The sequence below is a fragment of the Bombyx mori genome, chromosome 4 (assembly GCF_030269925.1).
Source record: "Bombyx mori chromosome 4, ASM3026992v2".
Lineage (NCBI taxonomy): Eukaryota > Metazoa > Arthropoda > Insecta > Lepidoptera > Bombycidae > Bombyx > Bombyx mori.
The window spans coordinates 874,559-900,199 of NC_085110.1; the positions used below are offsets into that span (position 1 = coordinate 874,559).

At 39.7% G+C, this 25,641-nt stretch overlaps 1 protein-coding gene across 2 annotated transcripts in view; it reads left to right on the plus strand.

The window, feature by feature from the left end:
• LOC101746347 (laminin subunit alpha lam-3) overlaps positions 1 to 25,641 on the plus strand; it is a 150,379-nt gene that overhangs the window by 60,335 nt on the left and 64,403 nt on the right. For both annotated transcript variants that reach the window (XR_005244604.2, XM_038010598.2), the window contains exons 4-18: positions 1,264 to 1,527; positions 2,190 to 2,357; positions 2,845 to 3,018; positions 4,091 to 4,196; positions 5,005 to 5,207; positions 5,667 to 5,816; positions 6,424 to 6,531; positions 7,407 to 7,569; positions 7,686 to 7,879; positions 8,206 to 8,401; positions 8,862 to 8,950; positions 9,550 to 9,689; positions 10,397 to 10,544; positions 11,475 to 11,646; positions 11,950 to 12,111. Coding sequence is in view for 1 of the 2 variants with exons in the window: in XM_038010598.2 (XP_037866526.1) it covers positions 1,264 to 1,527; positions 2,190 to 2,357; positions 2,845 to 3,018; positions 4,091 to 4,196; positions 5,005 to 5,207; positions 5,667 to 5,816; positions 6,424 to 6,531; positions 7,407 to 7,569; positions 7,686 to 7,879; positions 8,206 to 8,401; positions 8,862 to 8,950; positions 9,550 to 9,689; positions 10,397 to 10,544; positions 11,475 to 11,646; positions 11,950 to 12,111 (2,437 nt within the window). In the remaining variant the exon portion in view is untranslated. The remainder of the gene's footprint in view (positions 1 to 1,263; positions 1,528 to 2,189; positions 2,358 to 2,844; positions 3,019 to 4,090; positions 4,197 to 5,004; positions 5,208 to 5,666; positions 5,817 to 6,423; positions 6,532 to 7,406; positions 7,570 to 7,685; positions 7,880 to 8,205; positions 8,402 to 8,861; positions 8,951 to 9,549; positions 9,690 to 10,396; positions 10,545 to 11,474; positions 11,647 to 11,949; positions 12,112 to 25,641) is intronic.

The window sequence follows — 25,641 nt, forward strand, 5'->3', positions numbered from 1 at the left end:
AATTGTTTCAAAAAAGTGCGAGGGACGTTTCAATTTGAAACTGCTACACGTTAAATTGCGAGGTTATAAAGTTATAAACCACCAAAAAGACAAATGTTTAATGAGAAGCTTAGTAAATAAATATTGTTATCTTTTACGACGCTAATTTTGTTTATTGCTCTTGAACACAAAAATACAGTACCTGATGATAAATTTAATCAAATTCTTGGAGCTTTATTTAATTCTCATGAAAGCGCAAACGCGTTAGGACCGCAAAACGTCAAATAGGTTTTGTGCGATAGAGACAGCAATCTATGAAGCCGACATTAGCCGAGTCTCTTTCCAAAGGTCGATGTGTCTTATTTATCACTAGGTACTGTAGTTCGGACACAGCGCACACATTTTTCCCTTTACGAGAGAGCAAACCTTCGTCAATCTGTTTCAATCAACACTACTTAGCGGCTAGTTATGACGACAACGTTTTTACTGAGATTTTCTAAGCTTTAGGGCCTCATTTGGCATGAAAATACTTAAGTAAAAATAACCCAAGCATATCTAAGTCTTGATCTTACACGATGCATTATTATTAGCATTTTAGCATTGCTATAAAGATAATATTGTTAGTGTCGAAATAATATTATTCAATGTGCTCTCACGTCACTTTATTATACCGCATACATAAAAAGGGAAATAAAAAATGCGTATTTTGTTATAAATTGGTGTACATTTTCATTTTAGGTAAAACGTAATGTTTTGATAAAAATCTGCAGTATGTATGAGAAACGTCACGTGCCTAATGTTTATACATAATATAGACGCAGCTAACTAACGCAAAGATTATATCCAGACAAAGTTTGTTTAGCAGTTTGAAATGATATTTTAAGTATTTTATAAAAAATTGTAGGAAGGTTCCTTATTTGTGTTATTCATGTAAAGTTTTTTTTTTTAAATTGCTTACATGGATGGACGAGCTCACAGCCCACCTGGTGTTAAGTGGTTACTGGAGCCCATAGACATCTACAACGTAAATGCGCCTCGAGATAAGTTCTAAGGTCTCAAGTATAGTTACAACGACTGCCCTACCCTTCAAACCGAAACGCATTACTGCTTCACGGCAGAAATAGGCTGGGTGGTGGTACCTATCCGCGCGGACTCACAAGAGGTCCTACCACCAGTAATTACGCAAATTATAATTTTGTGGGTTTGATTTTTATTACACGATGTTCATTCACCGTGGGAGAAGTTTGAGTTTAAAAGTGATCTAGTCTGGTGTTCTTATTTCAGAAAATGGAACTGCTCCACGTCATCATTAAGTCAGGTCCGTCACCTCGACCCTTGGCCTGGTCGCTCGAGGTATCCGCATCGGAAAGCGGCGAAGACTGGCGCATGATCCGAGCGTATGGAGACAAAGACCACTGCAAGAAAATTTGGGATTTGCGACCAGAGCGACGGAGGAGGAAAGCTAGGGCGGCAAAGAGAATTAATAGAGCTCATAAAATTAGTTGTTCTACACAATTTGCTAATTATAAACCATTAGAAAATGGAGAGGTGAGTAAAAAGATATATGATAAGATCCTTATCGAGGAGGTACTCAGTAATTTTGTAAGAAATAGCTAAGTGCGTATCTAAATTTAGAGTCGAGATGACGAGAGGGGTACTCAACAGACCAGAGCTGTATTTCCCGGTTGAAAGCAGTTTCAGCCTAGCGATGAGTATTACTGCCATCCTTGTGCTTGAGTTCCCAAATACCAGCTTTTTTCATACAGATGAGGGCTATGCGGATTGTCGATAGAGGCATCGTTTGGAAGGAGCCAATAAGACTTTGGTTATCTGTGTTTTTAATACCGTGTGAGAAGCGCTCTGAGTTTGAAATCATCTCGTAATTTGCTCTACCCAATGAAACCAGGACAGAGTTCATCCATACTTCAGACCAGAGTTCACCTATACTTACTCCTGCTGTTAAGTGGTTACCGGAGCCCATAGACATGAGTTGTAAAGTCTCACTTTTAACAGTACAACGGCTGCCCGCCCTTCAAACCGAAACGCATTACTGCTTCACGGCAAAAATAGGCAGTGGTGGTGGTACCTGTGCGGACTCACAAGACGTCCTACCGTCAGTAAGCTAAGCAAAAAATTTTTCCGTTTTGTCCGCACTGTTGTCTTTGAGAATCATTTTGGAACACCCTGTATAAACTAAATACACATTACAGATGCATGTGGCTGTCGGCGAAGGAGTATCAGCTCGAAGAGTTCGTATATCGTTTCGCGGCGCTCACCCGACTCCGTCTCGGCAGCAGTACTACACCGTGCGATCCCTGACGTTGGCGGCGAGATGCTTGTGCCATGGACACGCCCAGCGATGTGCTGTCGATAATAAAGTAATGTTACGCGCCGGGGTTCGGGATAAATAAAAAATTCTACCGAAGTACAGTTTAAAGCTGTATTAGCGCTTAGAACACTTCACAAACACTTTAAAGTTCTCAATTCACTTCTTCCGCTTCGCCTCAGGTTCGTTCGCTGTTTCGCTTCGAGTAGTTCCGATTACTAGCTGACTGCGTGCCATCCCAGCAACGCTTTTATAGTCGATACGACATCCCTAGAATTATCGACAACATTCCTCACAAGTCGAGTATTTTCGATGGGTGTTTCCGCTATCTGACAATAGATAGCGTTGTATTTCTCGAGCGTTCTTGATGTTACTAGATTCTTTGATATTCGTTTCGACTATTCGGCAACAGATGGCGTTACTCTTGCCGGCGTAACAGTAACAAAGCAATCATGAATAAAGCTAAATGATAATAATAACTTAAAAACTTTTTAGTTTTGTTTGTGTGTTATTTAGCAAATTCACTGTTCTTCTTGCAGGGTGCGAAATGCGAATGCTTGCATGCTACGTGTGGATCTCATTGCCATCGATGCTGTTCTGGTGGATCTTGGGCTCCACACAAAATCTGTGATGAGACGCTGGAGTGCCTCTGCGGAGAACGGGGACAGTGCTCTTTCGATGACACTGGCGCTACTCTGTGTCTTAACTGTACGGTCAGTGTCATCTTATGCCTTGTATTCAATAAAGGAACAATGTTATAGATAATTATTTACGACTAGCTGGCTGACCCGGCAGACTTCGTAGTGCCTCAATCTATAAATAAAAGGCCTAAACTTTTGTATAAAATAAACATAAAACAAACAAAAGAAATCTGTCCGACGGGGGACACATCAAAGGAAAAACAAAACTGTTATTTTCATTTAATTCCAAGCATTTTCATATTTATCTACCTTCTTAAACCTTCTCTGGACTTCCACAAATAATTCAAGACCAAAATTAGGTAAATCGGGCCAGGCGTTCTCGATTTTTAGCGAGACTAATGAACAGCAACTCATAGATAGATAGCAATATAGATGGCAATATTTTTGCTGATCTGATCTTAAGCAATGTCTATAGATGATCAGGATTTTAAGTGTATTATAATAATGTGAATTGGTGATTTGATTGTAATGTGCAATGGTGCAATTCAATATCGAATTGCTTCCGTGAAGAAATAGGATCAATACTCTGCCCCTACTGCTCAACAAATGTTATTGAGTCAAACAGAGCCTAACAATTATTAAAATACCTATAATAAAACAATAGACAACAATGTAATTGTTCTGTACCATTTTCATTCACCCTTGTAATGTATCTATTTGTCAACCGATTTTTTTTTTGTTTAGTAACTATTGACGGACTACAATATCCTCTTATTCAATATTCGAGATTCTGTTGAAATGCTGATTATTTTAATGCAAACATCATAGAAAAATAAAAGAGAATAACAGTTACATGCATAAGCTAAATCTATTTATTGAGAGTGAATATTAACGAATTTCGATCACTGCGAGAACACTATTGTTCACAACGTATATCTTATAATACATACGTATATCTTAAAACAAAATGATTCCATCCCAGCTTAGGCCCGAGCGTAGATAAACCCTACAATAATGAGATACATATATCTAATTGTTCTAAACAGAACAGCGTTGTGTGCTAAGCAGACATACATTAGGGCTCAGTGTAGTTCGTTTTGACACATAAATATTAACGAATTCAAAATTTTCCGCTCTTTTCCAGGAAAATCGTGGTGGACCATCATGCGACAAATGTTTATTCGGATATTACAATACGGTGTCGGACGGGCCCTGCGTGCCCTGTGACTGTGACCCTGAAGGATCTGATGGTAATCGTCGAGATATAGTAGCTTAAATTTTGGGCAAAAAATATATTGAAAAAAAAAAATACTGGCTAATAGCTTAATATTAGAGTACGGTCTCATTGACAAATTTAATCTTGTTCGATTTTTTATTGAATTTGGAAAATGTAAATTAGTTAAACAATAACTAAAGATTTGAATCATCGTCAATTTAAATTATTTCTGAAATCCTACACTATGCCAATACAACTAATCAGTTGAAACGGTCATGTTTTTCTTGATTTCTAGATTACAAATATAAATTTACACATAATCAGCCCAATAGATTTTGTGTGATAGTTGTTTGCTCGATAATAATCCAATAATAATCATGTTATAAAATCAAACCATACAATCATGCCTTGTTTGCCAAATACTGCTCAGGTATTACGATGCTAAATTTCTACCTTGATATCTATGGGACCTGACAACCACATAACTTCAGACGTACCATGTGGTTCACCTATCAATGCGACCAAATAAATCGTTTTGCTCCTAAATCCTATACGATAATATTCTTCTGCACAGAACAGAAGAAATATGTTTTGTACTTTTTGTATTTTAATGAGCTTGACTCATTTAAACGGTAGGAAATGGCTTGGCTCTGCCCTTGGCATTGCTGACGTCCATGAGTGACGGTAATCACTCACCATAAGGTGTGCCGTATGCTCGTCTGCCTACACAGGCAATAAAACAAAACTCAATCACTGTATTACGGTCGAGATAATTGCTGCCTTAGAGTGCTCGGAAATATAGATGTGTATCCGGTGAACTTTTAAAACGTATCTACCCACAGGTTCCTGCGAATGGGACAATAAGCGTCACCGAGTATCGTGCAACTGTCTTCCTGGCTTCACCGGTCACCTCTGCGACTCCTGCGAGTCCTCGAACGCTGTTTTTCCTTTATGCCATGACATCCCCACCGAACCGCCGTGCAAATGTGACGTCAGAGGCATCGTGGATCCCACAAGAGAGTGCGATGAAGTCTGTGAATGTAAAGTGAGTATTGGTGTTCACGTAAGGAATATCAGTAGATATTAAATTTTGTATTAAACATTGTATTTTTTAAAATTTTTGTATTTTTGTAAATTAAGGAAGTGTCCATATTTCGTTTTGTTTACTTACTCGTAATGGTTAATCTTTTAACTCATAAATTACTCAATCACTGAACCTTTAATCAAGCAGTTATGAAAGCGAAGACTCCTTGCATACCACCGTCCTGTTTGATACAAACTCGCTAACTCAATTAAGCTGGGCTAACACTTGCATGAATCTGCCAGCTATAAAGCTATGTAATGGCAAAAATTTGCACTACCACAAGGAGAACTAAGTAATAAGGAATCGTTGGAGCATATCTTTCTTCTTATAAAAATGAGCCTTTGGCAGGGCCTTGTGCCTTTCATATTGTCAATGCTTGTTTGTGTCATCTTTCCCTTATATCCTTACATTTGTTACCAGCTCAACGTGATAGGAGAGCGATGCGACACGTGCGCTTCTGGACACTTTGGGCTCAGCTCTGACCTGAGGGAAGGTTGCAGACCATGCTATTGTTCACACGTTACAGACATCTGCGAGCTCGCTGCACCAGACCCCAACACCCCTCATGATGTAAGTTCACAACCCTTTCTTTTTTATTGCTTAGATGGGTGGACGCGCTCACGGCCCACCTGGTGATAAGTGATCACCAGAACCCATAAACATCTTCAGCGTAAATGCGTAAATCTACTTGAAATATGAATTTGAAAAGTCTACATTTTTACAGTACAACGGCTTCTCCACCCTTTAAACCCAAACGCATTACTGTTTCACGGCAGATATAGGCAGGGTGGCGGTACCTAGCCGTGCGAACTCACAAGAGGTCCTACCACCAGTAATTACGCAAATTCTAATTTTACGGGTTTTGATTTTTATTACACGATGTTATTCCTTCATCGTGGAAGTCAATCGTGAACATTTGTTGAGTACGTATTTCATTAGAAAAATTGGTACCCGCCTGCGGGATTAGAACACCGGTGCATCGCTAGATATGAATGCACCGGGCGTCTTTTCCTTTAGGCCACGACTTCACTACTTCTCTTTTATCAATTATTTTAATTCTTATTTCTACTCTATTTCAAACATCTGAGCGTGATTTTAATAAATTAGGAGGACGATTCTCCAACCCGACTCGAGAATATTCTTCAATTTTATTTTAAATCAAAGTCATATTTTACAGATAGTCCTGCCGCTGGGCGAAGCGTGGATGATCAGCGATTCCATAGCTAACGAGACGCTGGAACCATCACTGGATGAACAAGGGAAACCTTTTGTCATTAGTTACGAGGTGCAATTTCGTGTATTTTATTGACATAGAAAGTACTACTTGTGTGTCTGCTTAATACATTCATAAAATATACATTGACATCCATAGATATATCTATAAATAGTAAAATATTGGCAATGTGTTAACATCCGACTTTGGAATGAGCTCCCCTCTACGGTACTTCCCGCGCGCTATGAAATGTCCTTGTTCAAACGAGGCTTGCGGAGAGTGCATAGCGGTAGGCAGCGGCTTGACTCTGCCCCTGGTATTGCTGGTCCCTGGGCGACGGTAACTACTCACCAACACCAACAAACTTGCCACTTACCATCCGGCTTTGGAATGAGCTCCCCTACACTGTGTTTTCCGTGCGCTATGACATATCCTTCTTTAAAAAAGGCTTGTGAAAAGTACTTAATGGTAGGCAGCAGCTTGGCTCTGCCCCTGGCATTGATGACGTCCATAGGCAACGGTAACCTCTCATCATCTGGACCGTATGCTCGTCTGCCAATAAAGGCAATAAATAAAGAAGCAAGTACAGAGAGTTATTAACGATTTTGCTTAAACCTGGTTTTATGCGATTTATGTCATCAGCTGCGTTCTCTTCTAATATGAAGCGATTTATTGCACTAGAAGACAGGCTCACGAGTGCCGGCTACCGGAACACACAGAGGGGTCGTTAGTTTGAAACATGAGATCGAAGTGTCAAATTTTATTTAATTAAATGCGGGCAGGCTTCACTCTAGAACGTGCGAATTTTTCGTATCAAAAATGGATAGCCTTTCTACCAGATTTAGTCTGCTTATTAACAGCGATTCCTTGAAGTACACAAAGGTTGCTTCTCTCATAGTTCAAGTCAATTACGTCTAAGTAACTCTAACACACACACTGTCTCCCAGGTAGAAGGGTGGGAGAACTTTTACTGGTTGAGCAGGTCTTTCAACGGTGAACAATTTGATTCGTATGGCGGAGAAATCAGAGCAAGCTTATTCTGGGGCGTAGTGCGTGGTGATTCCGGAGGGAATCCTACCGTTGGTCCTGATGTGATGCTGATTTCTGCTGGTAAGACCTTTCAGATCATAATTTTAATTTCGACAAAAGCATTTCGAATTTTCTTAAATACAGTGTGGTTGTTTGATCCCCTATTTCTTTTCACCATTTCGTCATTTTTGTACCAGATGGCAGAATGCTAGCGTACGCAAACACAACCCACGAAACTCCTGGACAGCTGGAGTTATCCGTACCACTGATCGAAGGGAGCTGGTACGTGGTGGGAGATGATGAACCTTGCAGCCGTTTGCAGCTGATGGACGCGTTGCGAGATCTTCGAACTCTCATGATTAAAGCTCACTTTCATATGGACCAGGATGAGGTGAGTTCATGGAATTCTTCAAAAGAAGAAAGAGGATCTTACTCAATAATAGTGAGATTGGTTATATTAATCAGTAAATACAAGAAATCCATTCTAGAACATTTCCCGTTAATATCACAAGCTCTTCTTTGATCGATAATTTGCTATGTCAACCATATGCGTTTAACGAAGATAATGTTTCGATACCCTATGTAGATCCTTAATAATATACGTAAAAACAGTTTTATCTTCATGATATGAATGTATGTGAAGGTCTTAGATGACAAAGGTTTTACAAGAAAAACGATTGAAATGAACCATCTCATTACTGATCAAATGTTTTGTAGATCCGCCTGGAAAACGCTGAAATCCGTGCCCCCGTGAAGCCAGTTAGCGAGGTGTGCTCTTGTCCTGCGGGGTACACTGGAGTCCAGTGCTCATCGTGCGCGTGGTCTCACGCCAGGATCCTCCACGCAGCGGGTGCAGTGCCACCCTTCGAGTGCGTGCCGTGCGCTTGCAATGAACACGCTTCTTGTGATACCGGTCAGTCTATTAACCCTTTTTTATGAACTAATGGTCTAATTTCCGACCATCAGCAACTACACAGCAAATTATAACCGACAAAGTTTTAATTAAAGTTAATTACTTTGATTAAATTTTTAGAAGAAATAGAATCCTCCCACGAATCCACCACTGTAAATCATTACACACACGCACTTACACAAGTTAGTCATTTTATTTTACCAGTTATATTTCGATCCTTGGCTTTGTTTTTAATTGCCGTCCTTACTAGTGTTAGGCCGAGTTGTAAGCTTGTATGGGTTTGTACCTCCGTCTTTAAACTTCTGGCATGAAATTACCATATTGTATTATTAGTTAGCATATTTTGGTTCCAATTTGAAGAATTCCAATGAAGTATTTATGGCCTTTACGATACGGCCTTTACTTCTCAAATAAGGAGGGCGTTGACTTCTCGTATGCTAAAACAAATATTTTGTTGCAGTGGAAGGCCCTTGTGGCTCTTGTCAGCACAACACGACCGGTGCTCACTGCGAGCGCTGTCTTCCCGGCCATTATGGAAATCCAGTCCAGGTAAGACTCTTCTGATGTAATAGACTATCCAGCCGATTTCTGCTACAGAGCAGTCTTGCATTCCCGCCTAAACAGTAAAATAACTATAAGCCGCGCCAATTAAGAAACGAATCTAAAATGGCGGCGGCAATCATGCGCTCTCACTCTAAGCTATTGCTGTCTTTAATCGCAAACGACGTGTACTGCATGCAAAAAAAAATACCAGTTTTGACTGGTAAATAAGATGGCCTCTCACAAAGAGGAAAAGTCCTTCACAGTGATGTACGCGAAAATGTGTATAACGTTATTAAATACTTTGAAGAGGAAAAGAATCTCGAGAAATTAAAGAAAAGAAATTCTCATTTGTTTTTTTACATGTTTTTACAATAAACAACTTTTTCTTTTTATCTTTCTTTTTATTTGTTGACCCTACTGTGTCAGTGCAGGTACATAGACGCCATTTTCAATTCGTTTCTTTATTGGCGAGGCTTATAATATGAAATACAAATTGGATTATGATCTTAATGTGTGAAGGGGCGTTATCCACAGGCTCTAGAATTCACATAACAACAGCTGAAACGTGAAGTCTTTCACATATAATTTAAATACTTTTATTACAGGGTGCTTGCAAGCCGTGCGCCTGTCCATTGTACCTGCCTTCGAATAACTTCAGCCCGAACTGCGCTCTAGCCTCTGCTGAAGGCGACGAGTTCGTCTGCACTCAATGTCCTGACGGCTACACCGGAGACCACTGCGAAAAGTATGTATTAATGCGACTGCCTCGACGATCGAATGGTTTGGAACCGCAATTACTATAACAAAGAGACTGGGTCCGATTTGGATCGACGTCAGGGAATTTTAAGCGGTAGGCAGCGGCTTGGCTCTGCCCCTGGCATTGCTCTAAATTTTTAAATCAGGAAGCATTTTTTATAGCATAAAAAACGTCCATCCGCCTGCTCTTAAATAAGTTTATGATCGCTCCAATTTATGATTGTTTATTGAGTCTGTGTGATCCTAATCATATTCACATGATCTAATGTAACGACATTCACGCATAATAAAACCATACAGGTGATGTTACTTGAAAAATGCATATTAAATGCAATGACTAGTTGCGGCACTGATAAAACATTTAAGGTCAGTATGCACTTATTGAAGACTTGGCACTGCACTTATAAACTAAACCTTGCATGTGCACTACCCGTTAGCGCGATCCATCGATGTAATATTAGCTATTAGAGAATAGAAGAAATACTGCAAAAACCTTGTACTTACACGCTAATGAAACTGTAAAGATAAATATGTAGATACATAATTTGTAGATACATAATATACAAGTTCCTAACAACATTCGGACCGTGTGTCTAACGAGCAATGAAACTCACTCCATGGAAGTTATTTTTGATGTCTTTATTCCGAAAGGTGAAGAAAAATTAATAACAATGGGATTCAATTGTTTTCCGGCAGTTGTGATTTCGGGTACTGGGGCTCCCCCACGACACCCGGCGGCTCGTGTCAAGAGTGCGCGTGTGGGGGGTCGCCGTGTCATCCCACTACTGGACTTTGTCTCACTTGTCCCCCGCACACAGAGGGCGCTAGGTGCGATTTATGTCAGGTACGTTCCAGTTTTGATCTCGCCTTATCCACCTCTGTGGGGCTATCCATAGTCCTCATCAGCAGTTCTGTTTGTGACTATCTAATATCTTATCAAAACAAAGCCTAAAAGGTCTCAGTTCGTATTATTTTGAAGAGGTACAAATCAGTAAAACGTATTAAGCCAGAACTAATTTGTATTTTCCTACTATGGAACGATATTATTACCTTGAAAGGGTAATGCCAAATAAGATAACGGTACTGCCAGAGCCACAGTCAAGGCATTGCCAAAAGCTAACGATTATTATCAAACATTATTTGAAGACAAACAGTGCACAGGAAACATCCTGAAGAAGAATTCGTTGAGAGGAATATTGTTAATACCAGATTACAGTGCTCAAATTAGTTTGCAAATGAAATCTTTTCTTAGAACTGAGAGCGTCAATCTTTAAGTATATAAATTACTAGCGGCTCGCTCCGGATCCGCTCGGGTCTTTGAGAAAAATTTCAACGATATTTGACGTTGTTTTATTTTTTTAAATAAAAGAACACTTATTGCGGCATAACGATAATAGTTAGACATAATAATATTTGTCGCGACACTTTTTGTAAATATTAATGTGTTCTGCAAAGTCGTAGTGCATTATTTTATATTAATAGTTTTCGCAGGGCACGCGATGTAAAGAATATTTTCGGAATTTTTTTTACATCTTGGGTTACATTATTCGAGTTTTAGTAAGGATCTCTAATTTTTTTCAAAAAAGATTCTAGCCTATGTCATTCGGGAAATAGTGTAGCTTCCAAACATTGAGAGAATTTTTCAAATCGGTTCAGTAGTTTCGGAGCCTATTCAATACAAACAATCAAACAAATCTTTCCTCTTTATAATATTACTATAGAAATATAGACGATCACCGCCTACCGAGGAGTTATATGCATATTTCTTATGAAGGAGGGTTACTGGTTTGGAGCGGGCGGGTGGCAAGGGGCGGGCAGTGCGTGCGTGGAGTGCGCGTGCGGCGCCGGAGCCCTGTCTGCCGCCTGCGACGCCAGGAGCGGACTCTGCGCTTGCAGACAAGGCTGGGCTGGACGGGCCTGCGACTCCTGCGCTAGAGGACACGGAGGTGATCACTCATCTCTGACCATGTCGTAACTGAAACCAATCAAACATTCCCCTAACCCAAAAATACAAGTTTATCTTTCCTAATTCGACTTTAATATTTCTGCCATGAAGCAGTAAAGGGCCTCGGTTTGAAGGGTGGGGCAACCGTTGTAACTATACTGAGACCTTAGAATTTATATCTCAAGGTGGGTGGCGCATTTACGTTGTGGATGTCTATGGGCTCCTGTAACTACTTAACATCAGGTGGGCTGTGAGCTCGTCCACCCATCCAAGCAATAAAAAAAAACAAGTCTCTCGTGTATAGGATTATCAGCTGGATGTCCAGTATGTCGCTGTGGGATCGCAGCACGAAACAACATCTGTGATCCTGTCTCCGGCGGCTGCCTCTGTGCGCCAGGTGCAGCGCCGCCATCTTGTGACAATTGCTTAGACGAACACTATGGCCTCGACGTTTCCGGCTGTCAAGGTAAGTTTCCTTTTAGTTTACATTGTCGATGAGAGATGGCGCTAGTTTTTAGTTTAATAAAAAAAAATATAGATGGCGTTTTAAAACTATTTTCAGTTTAGAAGAATCAAGCAAAATTATAACTATTTTATCACTAAATTAATAATGTGGCTTCGATTATTAGTGTTTGTTCGTGTATAATGATTTGTTTAAGAATGTTTTTACCAAATGTGACGGATTAATCGTTAATAAGTTTCGAAAATGTCGTAGTTCGGAAATATTTCGTGATATACATATTATGTGCTCATATGTATGTATGTATAAAAATATTTCCTTATAGTAAGAGAAAAGCTTTCACTAGTATTTTACAAATGTTCTTTCTGATGGTCGGCGTTTTGTGAGCTCGAAAGGGTAGGTACTACTACCCTGCTTATATTAATTACCGTAAAGTATGAGCCGTTGTACCTTCTATAAAACTCACACTTCGAACTCAGGTCGCAATGCGGGTGGCGGCATTTATGTTGTTGATGTCTAGGGGCTCCAGTAACCTCTTAGCACCAAATGGGCTGTCAACTCGGCCAACCATCTAACCAAAAAGATAATAAATGAAGATAACTACTATAAAACTGAAATTACGTCATAATAGTTATTATTATTATTATTATTTTTATTGCCTTTGTAGGCAGACGAGCATACGGCCCACCTGATGGTGAGTGGTTACCGTCGCCCATGGACTTCAGCAATGCCAGAGGCAGAGCCAAGCCGCTGCCTACCGCTTAATACTCTCCACAAGCCTCGTTTGAAGTAGGACATGTCATAGCGCTCGGGTAACACCGTGGAGGGGAGCTCATTCCATAGCCGGATGGTACGTGGCAAAAAAGACCTCTGGAAACGCACTGTGGATGACCGCAGTGGCTCCAGGTAGTATGGATGAACTCTACTCCGGTGGCGGGCGGCGCGATGGTAAAAACGAGATGCCGGTTTCATCTCGAACAATTCCTCAGAGCACTCCCCGTGGAACATACGGTACAAAATACAGAGGGAACCGAAGTCCCTCCGCAGACCCAGAGGTTCCAAACGATCCGTGAGAATTAAGTATTAAGGATTACGAAACTAGGTTACGGCTAATAGGTTATAAAACATGTTACCACCACCTTTAACTTGCAAAGGATTCGAGCCATTGATTGAAAACAGACCTCACTTGTGCAAGTAGTGCTAGTTGGCAAGATGTTTATTTGTGGTGTGCGTTTAGAAACGCATGGTGCTTACTTGCATAACACCGACACAGTTCCTAACGAACAAACTGCACATTCAACTATTTTTGTATAACCATAACAAATTAATGCAGCCATCGCCAAAACGATTGAATCCTTGAACAACAGTGAGCTTATTAGTTTCCTGGTACCTTATGATTAGTGAAACGAAATACGACTTAGTGCTCCGTGCATTTTGAACTCAGCTCAAATTTCACGGTCATTACCAGCCTGCTAAGTTATGGTGTGCTGGCTGTGTCCTTTATCATATTATAGGTACCATTTCTTCGTTCACTCCTCTCTTACACATATAATTTTTCACGCAATCCATCCATTTCTTCTAAGATCTACCTCTTCCTCTATATCCTTCCACATTCATAGTTAATACTCTCTTACAAATCTCATTTTCATTTCGTCTCATTACATGTCCATACCATCCCAAAAGCGCACTTCTCAACTTCTCTGTCACAGGGACCACTTTCAGATTTAATACATAATGATGAATCTCAACTCAAAAACCATTGTCGAATGGAAGAGAAGCGACAAAAATCTGTGCGAGTTCCTAGTAACAACATGGAGAGCGTCCGTCTACTAACGGTGACTAACACCTGCTTTTTTTTCCCTACCCAAGCTGATGGTCTTGAGAAACCATTTCAGCGTAACCTTAACAAGTAGGTGAGCTCACGGGGCTCAAACCTGATGACGTTGCTAACACGAACACTAGCAAGAGTCGTGCTTCGCAGAATATACCACCGGATCAGAAACGCGACCCACTGAGAAGATCCGGCGAGAAACTCAGTGGTCTGTGTCTGAGAGTTAATTTACTCGCCGAGCCCTTCGTCACAAGCGATGGGTTCGACAAGAACGATGACCGGTGCTTGAAGTACCTAAAAGCACCGTTAGTGGATCGGGGGGATCCGAAATGACGTGCTTTAGGGGTCGTCGACTGTTTACCATTCGGTCCGTAGGATCGGGAATGAACCTGCTTGGTGGACTACCTTCTCTTTTTAAAATATTTGTTGGTACTCATATAAACATCGAATATCACAATCTACTCTGGATGAAGTGGTTAAGGGAAATAATAGCCATTACAATGCCGCTTCCCTCATTGCGATATATCGAAATGAAATTGAAATTGAAACTTTAAAGGCAACACTTCAAAAGAGAACCGATGACTGCCTCACAGCACAAATAGGCAATCGCGGTGATTGCCCGTGCTAGCTCATCATACGCCCCGTTCTTCTTATTCTAAGCAGACAAGCACACGACCTACCTGTTCGTGAGTACTCGCCGTCGCTCTTGGACATTGGTATTGTCAGGAGCACAGCCAATCCGCAGCTATTGCTACCACCGCAAGTATATGGAATTTTTTTTATACATCGAACGTTTAAAATTCATTGTCACCATTAGACGCGACGATTCAGAAATTGGGTAATTGAAAACAAACTGAACTAAATCCTACACGACCAGTTAATGGAGTTGATATTATCAGATATCGTCACGACAAATCTCTCAGGCTTATTATCTGGATTGTTGTTCATAATTTGAAAACGACTGACCCACCGCAGACAGCTCGAGGCGAGTGTTTCCGCTTGCATTCCAAGAACACATATTGTAGGCATTTTAATATTTTACCATTAATATGGTAAAATATAAATAACACTAATGTGTTTTTAGAAAACTTCCTTAATTGGCTGTCTAATGAAGGCCTAGAGGCTTTGTTGCATCGGCCTGGAATAACACCACCCGATTACTTCCTGTTTAAATCGGAAAAGTAAGTTGTTTTAAAAAAAACTAGTGGTCCCACAGTAATCGAAATTCGACTATCATTAATTAAAATTATAAGTTTGTACATTATCATGGCTCTATTGTCAAATACTATTAAACTTCTATACTCACAGATTTCGCCAAGACTACACTATAGACAAATAACATTAATCTATTCAATATGACCACAGACTATAAACAATAAGAAAAGTTTGACAATAAACAAAGAGTATATGCGTGTGTGTGTCAAATACATGGTAGTGTGCGTAATGTTTTTTTATTAATTTAAAGTATTTGTTGTAAGCCTTTATTGCTGATACTAAACAATGATATTTACACATAGTAGCAAATTGTTTTAACTTAAATCTAATCTAATACATCGGGTTTCCCGGTTCAGTGATCAGCGTGTCCTGTGACACATAGGCCTCTTCCAGCTGCTTCCATTCTTCTCTATTGCTAGCTTTTCTGGACCAGATTGTCCCTCCAATCATTTTTATATCATCTGTCCATCTTCTAGCTTGCCTACCTCTTTTTCTTTTGCCATCACGTGGCTGTCATTCTGTTATAATTTTTAGTCCATTTCATTCTGCTTTCCCTTGTCATATATCCTGTCCATCGCCATTTTAACTGTCTTACCTTCTTTAGTACATCTTCCACCTTTGTTGTACATCTAATGTCTGCTGCTCTTTTGCGGTCTTTTAGGGTCACGCCTAACATTTAAAGTATTAATAATGCATAATTAAAAACAGTTTTAACATTCTGCATTCCTTCTCTATACTCTCTACAAGTGTGGGAAGTTTCATACTCCTCCGTCCGCGCAATTTTCGCAAAAAGGGGTACAAAGTTTTTGCTTCACGTATTAATATATAGATAATAAAACCGAAGAAAACACTATGATTTGCGTCTGACACACATCATCGTAAAATTATACCTCTAGAATTCTAATAGTCCTGCAATCACAGCAGCTGCTCGATATAATTTTGAAGTCAAGATAATACACGTCATTCCGTTTTAATGACACATCCGGGCTGGTATCAAACACAGTGCCAATTTATTAATGAAATGAGGACTGGTAGCCGCAGACTGCAGGCCGCTTCGTAGAATTCAAAATATAGTTGTACAATGCTTTTATTCTTCTTCATATTCTCATCCCACTCAGTGGGACCGTGATATCATGTTGAGGCTTAATTTGACCTAAGCGTTGTATGATCGGTCGTCTTCCTAACATCAACTTAAGAGTTAACATGCAAGTACTCTGAGGAATTATTTGAAATAATGAACCCATCATCTCGTTTTTACCACCGTACCGCCCGTAGAGTAGAGTTCATCCAACTACCTGGAACCGCTGCGTTCATCCACAGTGCGTGGAGAGATGTTTTTTGCCACGTACCATTCGGCTTTGGAATGAGCTCCCGTCCACGGTGTTTCCCGAGCGCTATGACATGTCCTTCTTCAAACGAGGCTTGTGGAGAGTACTTGAAGGTAGGCAGCGGCTAAGCTCTGCCCCTAGCATTGCTGAAGTCCATGGGTGACGATACCCACTCACCCTCTGGTGGGCCGTATGTTCGTCTAACTACAAGAGCAACAAAAAAAAGTACCTCGATTATTTCCCATATCAGCCGCAGTTAACAGCAGCTATATAAAACAAGGGATGAGACGCTGCACTCATAACCCACAGACACAGCCCACTCAGTTTCTCACCGATCTTCTCAGTGGGTCGCGTTTCCGATCTGGTGATAGACTCTGCGAAGCACGGCTCTTGCTAGAGTTCGTATTAGCAACGTCGTCAGGCTTGAGCCCCGTGAGCTCACCTACATGTTAGGGGAAAGCTGAAATAACCTCTCAAGGCTATCAGCATAGGTAGGGAAAAAAAAGTACCTAAATACGGCTTGCTAAACTTAGACAGTTTTTTGAAAACCCCGGTCGAAGTTTTTATATTTGGACATTTCCTGGGTTACTCTGACCTATCTCGTAACGGCATTAGTTCTGTTTATAGTACACGTGGCTTACGAAACCCAATTCAATGATTAAGTCCATCCGCAAGCATGCGTTGGTTTAGCAACGGCACGCTTTATTATTCTTAGAACAGGTCATATTTATTAATTTAGATTTGTAGATTTCAATGGCACGCGCCGCTCCTAACAATCTTTATTTGGCGCGACTTAATTCCGAGTCATTGTTCACCTCGATAAATATAATCCTATAATCTTACAACATGCGGATCCAATAATGAAAAAAATTTGCTTCTATTATTGTGTTGGTGTTACTGATATTCATTTAATTAGTTTTGTTAATGTTGGTACAAATGTTAGTTTCTTTTTTTTTCATGTTCATTAATTTGTATTCAGTATATTTATTAATTGTCATATCTTATCTATACATATAAAAATGAATTGTTGTTCGCTAGTCTCGCTAAAACTCGAGAACGGCTGGACCGATTTAGCTAATTTTGGTCTCGAATTATTTGTGGAAGTCCAGAGAAGGTTTAAAATGTAGATAAATATGAAAATGCTCGGAATGAAATAAAAATAACAATTTTGTTTTTCCTTTGATGTGTCCCCCGTTCCCCGTCGGACGGATTCCTTTTGTTTGTTTTAAGTTTATTTTATACTAAAGTTTCTTTACGTTTAAGTTTATTTTATACAAAAGTCTTTTATTTATCGATTGAGGCACTACGCAGTCTGTCGGGTCAGCTAGTCAATTATATAAATTTATCTTTTTAAAATACAACTTTAAACAACAGAAGTAGACCAGTGTAAGGGTGTGCAAGCCACCAGCATTTGAGGATACAGAGTGAGAACTCTCTCACGATGCGCGCAGTGAAAAGAATAACCACCATCAGCGAAGTTTCTTAAGGTATCCATCGAAGCTTTTCGCAAACAAACAGTGCACAGACCTGTTAATATGACCAGATCTGAATATTATTTTATTATCGTTACCATTAAATTAACTGAATAAATTAATTGTAAGAGCATCTCTACATAGCTACAAATAAATGGCTCTATATATTTCCGAAACGTGAATGACGATGAACCATCATTTGTTTTTATTGCTTAGATGGATGGACGAGTTCACAGCCTACCTGGTGTTAAGTTGTTACTGGAGCCCATAGACATCTACAAGGTAAATGTGCCATCCGCCTTGAGATATAAGTTCTAAGGTCTCAAGTATAGTTACAACGGCTGCCTTACCCTTCAAACCGAAACGCATTACTGTTTCACAGCAGAAATAGGCAGGGTGGTGGTACCTACCCGCGCGGACTCACTAGAGGTCCTACCTTGGTCCATAAGGTCGTTATCATTGTATTTACTCTTCTTCTTCTTATAGCACTATGCAAGGTCGGATCAGCATGTCTTCTTTTCCACTCAGGCCCATCATACATCATCTCTGAACTCTTCCATGTCACGAAAATCTTCTTTCACTCAGATCATCTAAATCTTTATAGGACACTTGCTCATCACATTAGCGTCACTTTATTTCACTGTATTTACTTTTACCCTTTGAAATTTAAGCCGAAAACCACAAATGATTAGCAAATTTCTCACCATTAGCACAAAGAACTGTGCGCTAAACTCGCCTGACAGCAAAGTTAATAAACTAGAATGTTATGTATATACACCAGAGTCGCACTCACAGAGATGGAATACCTACACTGGTATTTCTAAGCACCGGGTACAAGGCAGTATATCGGCATAGCACGGCCTCTTGTCACGACTGTTCCCCATAATTGGAATGCACATGAATCGCGCGGAAGTTCTATGCAAATTCTGGAGCAGGTGCAGAAAGCGACCACCCTATCGCTCACAGCGGGCACTGAGACCCGGACCTTATTATCGCGTGTTCGGAATGCTGACAATGTTAGGGTTATTGTCAGCCCTGTGTGTTTTGCGATTATTGCTGTTTGCCAAAGATGTTCGCGAAAGGAAATTTCGTGATAAGGAAATCTTTAGGAAATACTGGATAATGTTCGGTAATGTCGAATATACATCCTAGTTATTACTGGATAGGTAAGACAGACACTATTACAATGTAATCGGTAGCGGCTTGGTTCTATTCTGAGAGGTTATTTACGTTATCCTGATGAGCAGGGTGTCTCTCTACCAATTAATGAAACAAAATATGTACTTTTAATTTATCATACCCTAATATCTGACTGGTTATTAACAATTTCAAACAAAATCTTAGCTATTTCTGCCGCTAAACTTGAAATGCCCAAAGCGATTCGTTTTTAATGGAGTCAATAACCTATTGTTTTAGTTTTAATAGTCGTATTCGAAAACCTTGATTGAAAACCGCAATCTTGCTGTAATAGGATCGCATTAGGCACACAAAGTTCAAATCTCTGTTCAGCATGGCCCGCCGAGCCATTGCCTCAGTCGGCTGTTGGAGCTTGATAAAAATAGACGTATTTCATTATCAAGATTCGAGTTTAGCCGCGAACTCTTACGGCTTCGTATAAAAACAATGTGAAATGATTACTATGTGATGTGACTATGTATGATGCTAGTAATACTTTTGTGAGTTTACAAAATGTACGTGTTTCGCGTGTGGATATTTTAAAGATTATTTATTGTGTGCGAAATATTTCGTGCGGATTATGTTTTGCGTGTCCTCGTTAATTTAATAATAATAAACAAAAATAAAACATATGAAAGGAACATAAGGACTTATCCGATTGATTTTGTTTCAAGTTTCAAGCGCGGCAATCGTGTGTGAGAAATTTTGTAATATTTTGTGAACAACTGTACTTAACTGCTAAATAAAAAATATACAAATGTACATTTCGCGATTAAAAAAATTGCAAAGAGAATATTTTCACAATAATAAACATTAGGAACGCGAATCTAGTCATTGATCCATTTAAAGCTTAAAGTGAACATAATTCAGAAAGGATGTGTAAAGTGCGATCTCGCAGAATGAAGATGAGTTGATGTGGTCGTCATGCGGTGGCTGGTGGTGTTGTCGGCGCTGGTCGCGGTGTCGGCGGCCGGTGGGGGCGGGCCCCGGCGTTGCTCGGGCCGGCTTGCTCGCGAGCGACTGAAAGCCGCCGAGAAGGTCCGGGACAAGCGCTACTACTACCTGTGCTGTGCCCCGGCTTGCACCTACGGGTACCACAAGCCGCGGCCGCCGGCAGCGAGGCGGTACCAACCGTACCATAAGACCTGGCTGGGACTTAAATACGGTAATAGCGAAAGACTTGCAGTCGTCGTGGCCTAATAAGATAAGACGTCCGGTGCATTCGTATCGAGCGATGCACCGGTGTTCGAATCCCGCAGGCAGATACCAATTTTTGTAACGAAATACGTACTTAACAAATGTTCATGATTGACTTCCACGGTGAAGGAATAACATCGTGTAATAAAAATCAAACCCGCAAAATTATAATTTACATAATTACTGGTGGTAGGACCTCTTAAGTCCGCACGAGTAGGTACCACCACCCTGCCTATTTTTACCGTGAAGCAGTAATGCGTTTCGGTTGAAGGGTGAGGCAGCCGTTGTAACTATACTGAGACCTTAGAACTTATATCTCAAGGTGAGTAGCGCATTTACGTTGTAGATGTCTATGGGCTCCAGTAACCACTTAACACCAGGTGGGCTGTGAACTCGCCCACCCATCTAAGCAATAAAAAGTCTTTAAAATATACCATACCTTAATTCGAAAAGGTAACGGATTCAATGATATGCTCACACGTGATAATTACAAAGTTCAATGACTCATTGTAGTTTTACTTGTCGATTGGGTTATTAAATACGAGTACTAGTCAATTACGAATGATTTTTCATTAACTTCAATTGTATTATATTTTAACGGCCGTCTGGTGTAGTGGTAAGTGACATGGTCACTACACAAGGGGGTCGCGGGTTCGAATCCCGCCAAGGGAAGATATTTGTATGATAAATATAAATGTCTTTTCCAGGGTTATGGATGTATATTAAATATATGTATGTGTATAATAAAAATCTTACATTTATATCCGTTATCTGGTACCTGTAACACAAGTTCTTTACGAACTTATCACGGGACCAGTTAACGTGGCGTGATTGTTATTAAATATTTATTATTATTTATTTATAAAAAAAAAATGAAATAAATAAATAAATACGAATGATTTTTCATTATATCAATTGTATTTTCAAGTAAGCTGTTATAGAAATTTTGGAACTAAAAATTATATTATCTACCTAATAGAACCGAATTTTAATAGCCCGTTTCTCTTCCAAAATCAACGTAATAATCAATTCGGCAATTTCTCACAGCTACCATTCTGTGCATGAAATTCAGATGTATCACTCTTCAAAAATGAGCAATTCAACATAAACAAACATATGAATATTGTAATGAAAACTCTTATCTTTCCATAAGATTTGTCAGTTCTCGCCGCCATTAACAGAACCAACACGTGATTCTTCGAATAACTTGAATCGACTGATTAACGATGAACAGTATCTTATTATATCTTACTTATCTATATCGTTAATGTTCATGCACGAGTTTTAGCGTACCATATGTAGAAAGTTATCTAATTATATACCCCTCCTATCCTATCTACCTGATTTAATACGTTGCGGGGTTCAAGACAGAATAGAATTCCCTCGGCTTTTTTGAATATTTATCACCGTATTTTCTTATGGATCCAGGCTGCATGAAGAACAATGTTGGTTTTTTTGGGGGGGAAATACACGAAAAATATCTGACTATCTATCTCGGTACTGATATGCAAACTATGCTACATGCGAATCGATACCATTTTCCTGTCTGTTCGGGCTTGTAGGGTAAGATAACGGTTGCAACCAACGCAATTGAGACTCAAATCGTGTCTCAACGAGCACAGAACCGACTCATGAACTAGTTCATCCAACTTCACTAATAAAAGTAATATACATAGTCAACGAAGTCATAACTTTCTTGATTAGATTTAAGACGAATAGTGAGCGTCAATTACTGCCACTTCAAACTCAAAACAAACACTCGCCTTTACGATGAAGCCAAGTGTACCCTCTACGGTTTACAGCTCCAGTAGCGCAGCAGCTAAGAGTCGAATTCTCGTGTCCTTCCGGTAACTAAAATCCTATATTTTTTTCCTTACCTATTCGCTGATAACCTAAGAGGCTATTCCAGCTCTAATGGGTAGGTGAGCTCACGGACTAAGCCTGAGATAAATTGCCAACACTAGCCCTAGCAAGAGCAGAGCTTGGCAGAATCTACCACCGCATCGGAATCGCGACCCACTGAGAAGATCCGACGAGAAACTCAGTGCGCTAAATTCTGTAATTACCCGAAGTTTTATAAACATTACAAAAGCGGTAGACAGCAGTTTAGTGGTGCTAATATTAAAGATGTCCATGGGCGATGGTACTCACTATCAGTTGCATGACATGCTCGTATGCAATTTAAAAACCGGAATTGTATAGCATTTGTTGCTGTGCAAAAAAAGTGAAACTCTATGTTGGTTATGGCTCTACAAAATCAATGTTTACAACCGCTATTAAATTTGTCACTAATTTAATAATTAATTGATTGCACAGTACCGCATATATACCATACACCATATGTACCACCAGGTCCAAATTAGATCCCTTGATTCTGAGTGTGTTTCTTCTTGTTTCGAAAGAAAGGGTTTATAGTGCCTAACAGATCACAATACTATAATTTAAGGTCGTCAGAGAACAATGAACTTGGGTGGGCCGCTTTCAATTTGCAGTTCATGCAATGGTCTTATGTAACCACTTAACATCAAATGAGCAGTGAGCTCATCCGCTGCACCAAAAACTCTCAGAAATCGTTCTAATATTTTATACATACCACCAAACCTGTTCTAATGAATGCGAAACGTAAGCCTCTTTCAATTAACTACTAATCGCCATTCGTAAGATGGAAACTGGTCCAAAATTTGAATAAAATCACTCCGTAATAAGACCACAGCTTATAAACAGCATAGGAAATAAGACATCGCACGGACAGACGTCTAAACACCATTCCGTTTTATGCAAATTTCGTGTAATATAACGCCCGGAGCGACTATTTGGAACGGATCGTGACCTTTTGCAATGAGGTCGACACTTCCGCGGAGCTCAAGTGTACTATCTCCTTTTGTTATCAGTCCGCTACATAGAACGGCCACGGATTTCGTCTTCACGACCAGCCGTTTTTGGGGTCAACGTTGTTACTATGGCTACTTTCCGAAATTTATATCTGATATAGTCAATTGCCATTGTCTATTATTACAGCAAACGGTACGCGCATTCATAGAGAAACACAAAGGGCTCAACATTTATAATATTTTGATTTTATTTATTAAAATCCTCGCCTGTGTGCCTAGTAAGCTTAATAATACACACAATGACGTATTAGTTCGCAAGTACATATATTCCGGTCATTTACCGATTTGGCTGCCGCTAAATCATTATACTGAAGAATATTATGGTTAATTCTTAATAGTTATGGTACTTGTATTTCACTGACGGCTTTTTTTTATTTTTCGCGTTTGTGTCCCATTATGGTTTAGACTTACAATGGGATACGATATATGACACTGCGATCATATTCAAGAATATTTTGTAATGTTTTCTAGACCCACTAGCAGCTGTATATAAATAGGCAAAGACAGAACAGTTAAGAAACCTTTCTCTTGTCTCTGTCAAACGATTATCTTTTTCTTATTTTTATGTTTTTGTAGCAATTAACGATTTTTGGTGCTATCGTTAGTTTTAAAAGAAGTTAATGGAAATTAATATTTCGTTGTTTAGTAGTAAAAAGTTTCCCACTTAAATAAGAACAACCTTTTTGGAAAGCGGCTTGTCTATGCCCCTGGAATTGCTGAACAACGGTCCCCACTCATCATTAGGTGGTCCGTTGGCACGTTTACCTCCAATGCCAATACAAAAATAAAAAAGTTTAACAATATTCCTCTGTTTATCCCGTTGTCTTATCCACAGAGAGAGCTCCACTTACTAGACTCTGCGGCATCAAAAAAAGGACCAATCTTCCAATAAAATCATTCGTGTGCTACTAATATAGCACCTATGGTCATAAGATAGAAAGTCATAGTCCGTCCACCTAAAAAAAAACAATGTCTTTAAAAACAGAGCACTTTGTCGGTTTATGCCAGAAACATGCAAGATAGTTCCACCGACAATTTCGCAATACCACTAGTAATTGTGTTATATTATTTTCTTGAATAAGAGATATGTCTAGTTATGTTTCTATTATTCGATTCTTAGATAACGCTACGATATAATCATTGCAACATTGCTATTTGATACATTGCGCTCTCCAAGTGATTTCGTAACCGCTTCTCACTAAATGAGCCGAAAAGGTTATCGCAAATATGTTATACAAAATGCCCAAGCTGTTTTCGCGGAGTAGATTAAGGTCTAATACTACAAAAACGTTAAATAGTAAGTATTTAAGTTAGCTTGGAGATAAGCTAACTTTTCCCCCTGTGGGGTACCGGAAGATCTCTTGGACGAAACCCCATACGCTGGACTGATCAGGTGAAAGACCTTACCGAAACCCCACTTAACGAGTACGTGCGCCAAGCCTCAGTTCGCAAACTGTGGAAAACATCTGTTAAGGCTTTAACAAACAAGAATTCCACATGACCACGACTGCTCTGCCAAGAGCAACCGACTATGATGATGATGATGGTACCGGAAACTAAAGTAAATTCAAGTATAGCCCGACCTTGATCAACAAAGGTCCTTGGCAGCTATCGCTTCCGACCGGAGTGTCAGGTGGTACTGTATTCAGAGTCACTAGAGCAAAGAAGCGGCAAGGTTTGGTTACAAATACGATGCTGGGATAGCTATTAAGAGTAAGCAGCCGGCATTTACTGGGTGTAACTTGTGAGCTCTTAAGGCTGAGACTACGATGTTGCCTGTTTCTGCCAATGCCAATTCAATCATGTGCACTAATTTTACAATGCGATTTCAAGGCGGATGGCGACGTTCTAATTTTGATGTGTATGGGCGCCAATAAGATAACTTAACAGGGGATGGACCGCTCTCCCAAAACATCCATGAACAACGATAACTGCTTACTCCAATATTTAAAATGAAACAACATTGTAACCAAATCAGCCGAAATTATGTACTATCAAAAGATACAAAAATCATTTCGAAGGACGAAAGGCTTAAGCGACATTTTTGAAACTACAATAGAGCCATCCAAAATTTTTAAATTTGAAAAAAATATCATAGCATAAAAAAACTTCTTGAGCTATTATTTCAATGAAGTGTAAACTTAATTGAAGTACAATTAAAAACATCGAACTCTTGATGCTAATCTATACTAATATATAAATCTACGTTGGTTTTTCCGGATGTTCCGTTATAACTACTGAACCATGTGTCCGATTGACTTGAAACTTGGTATCCATGTAGAAAATACATGTACTTAATGGATAGGCTAATATTTATATGAGTGTTGGACTCCCTACACCAGTTGCGGGGGCGTTGATGATGAGAATCTTTGTGGGGGTGAGAAATAATAATGTTAATTTTAAATGCCCAGCGCAGCGGATGGGTA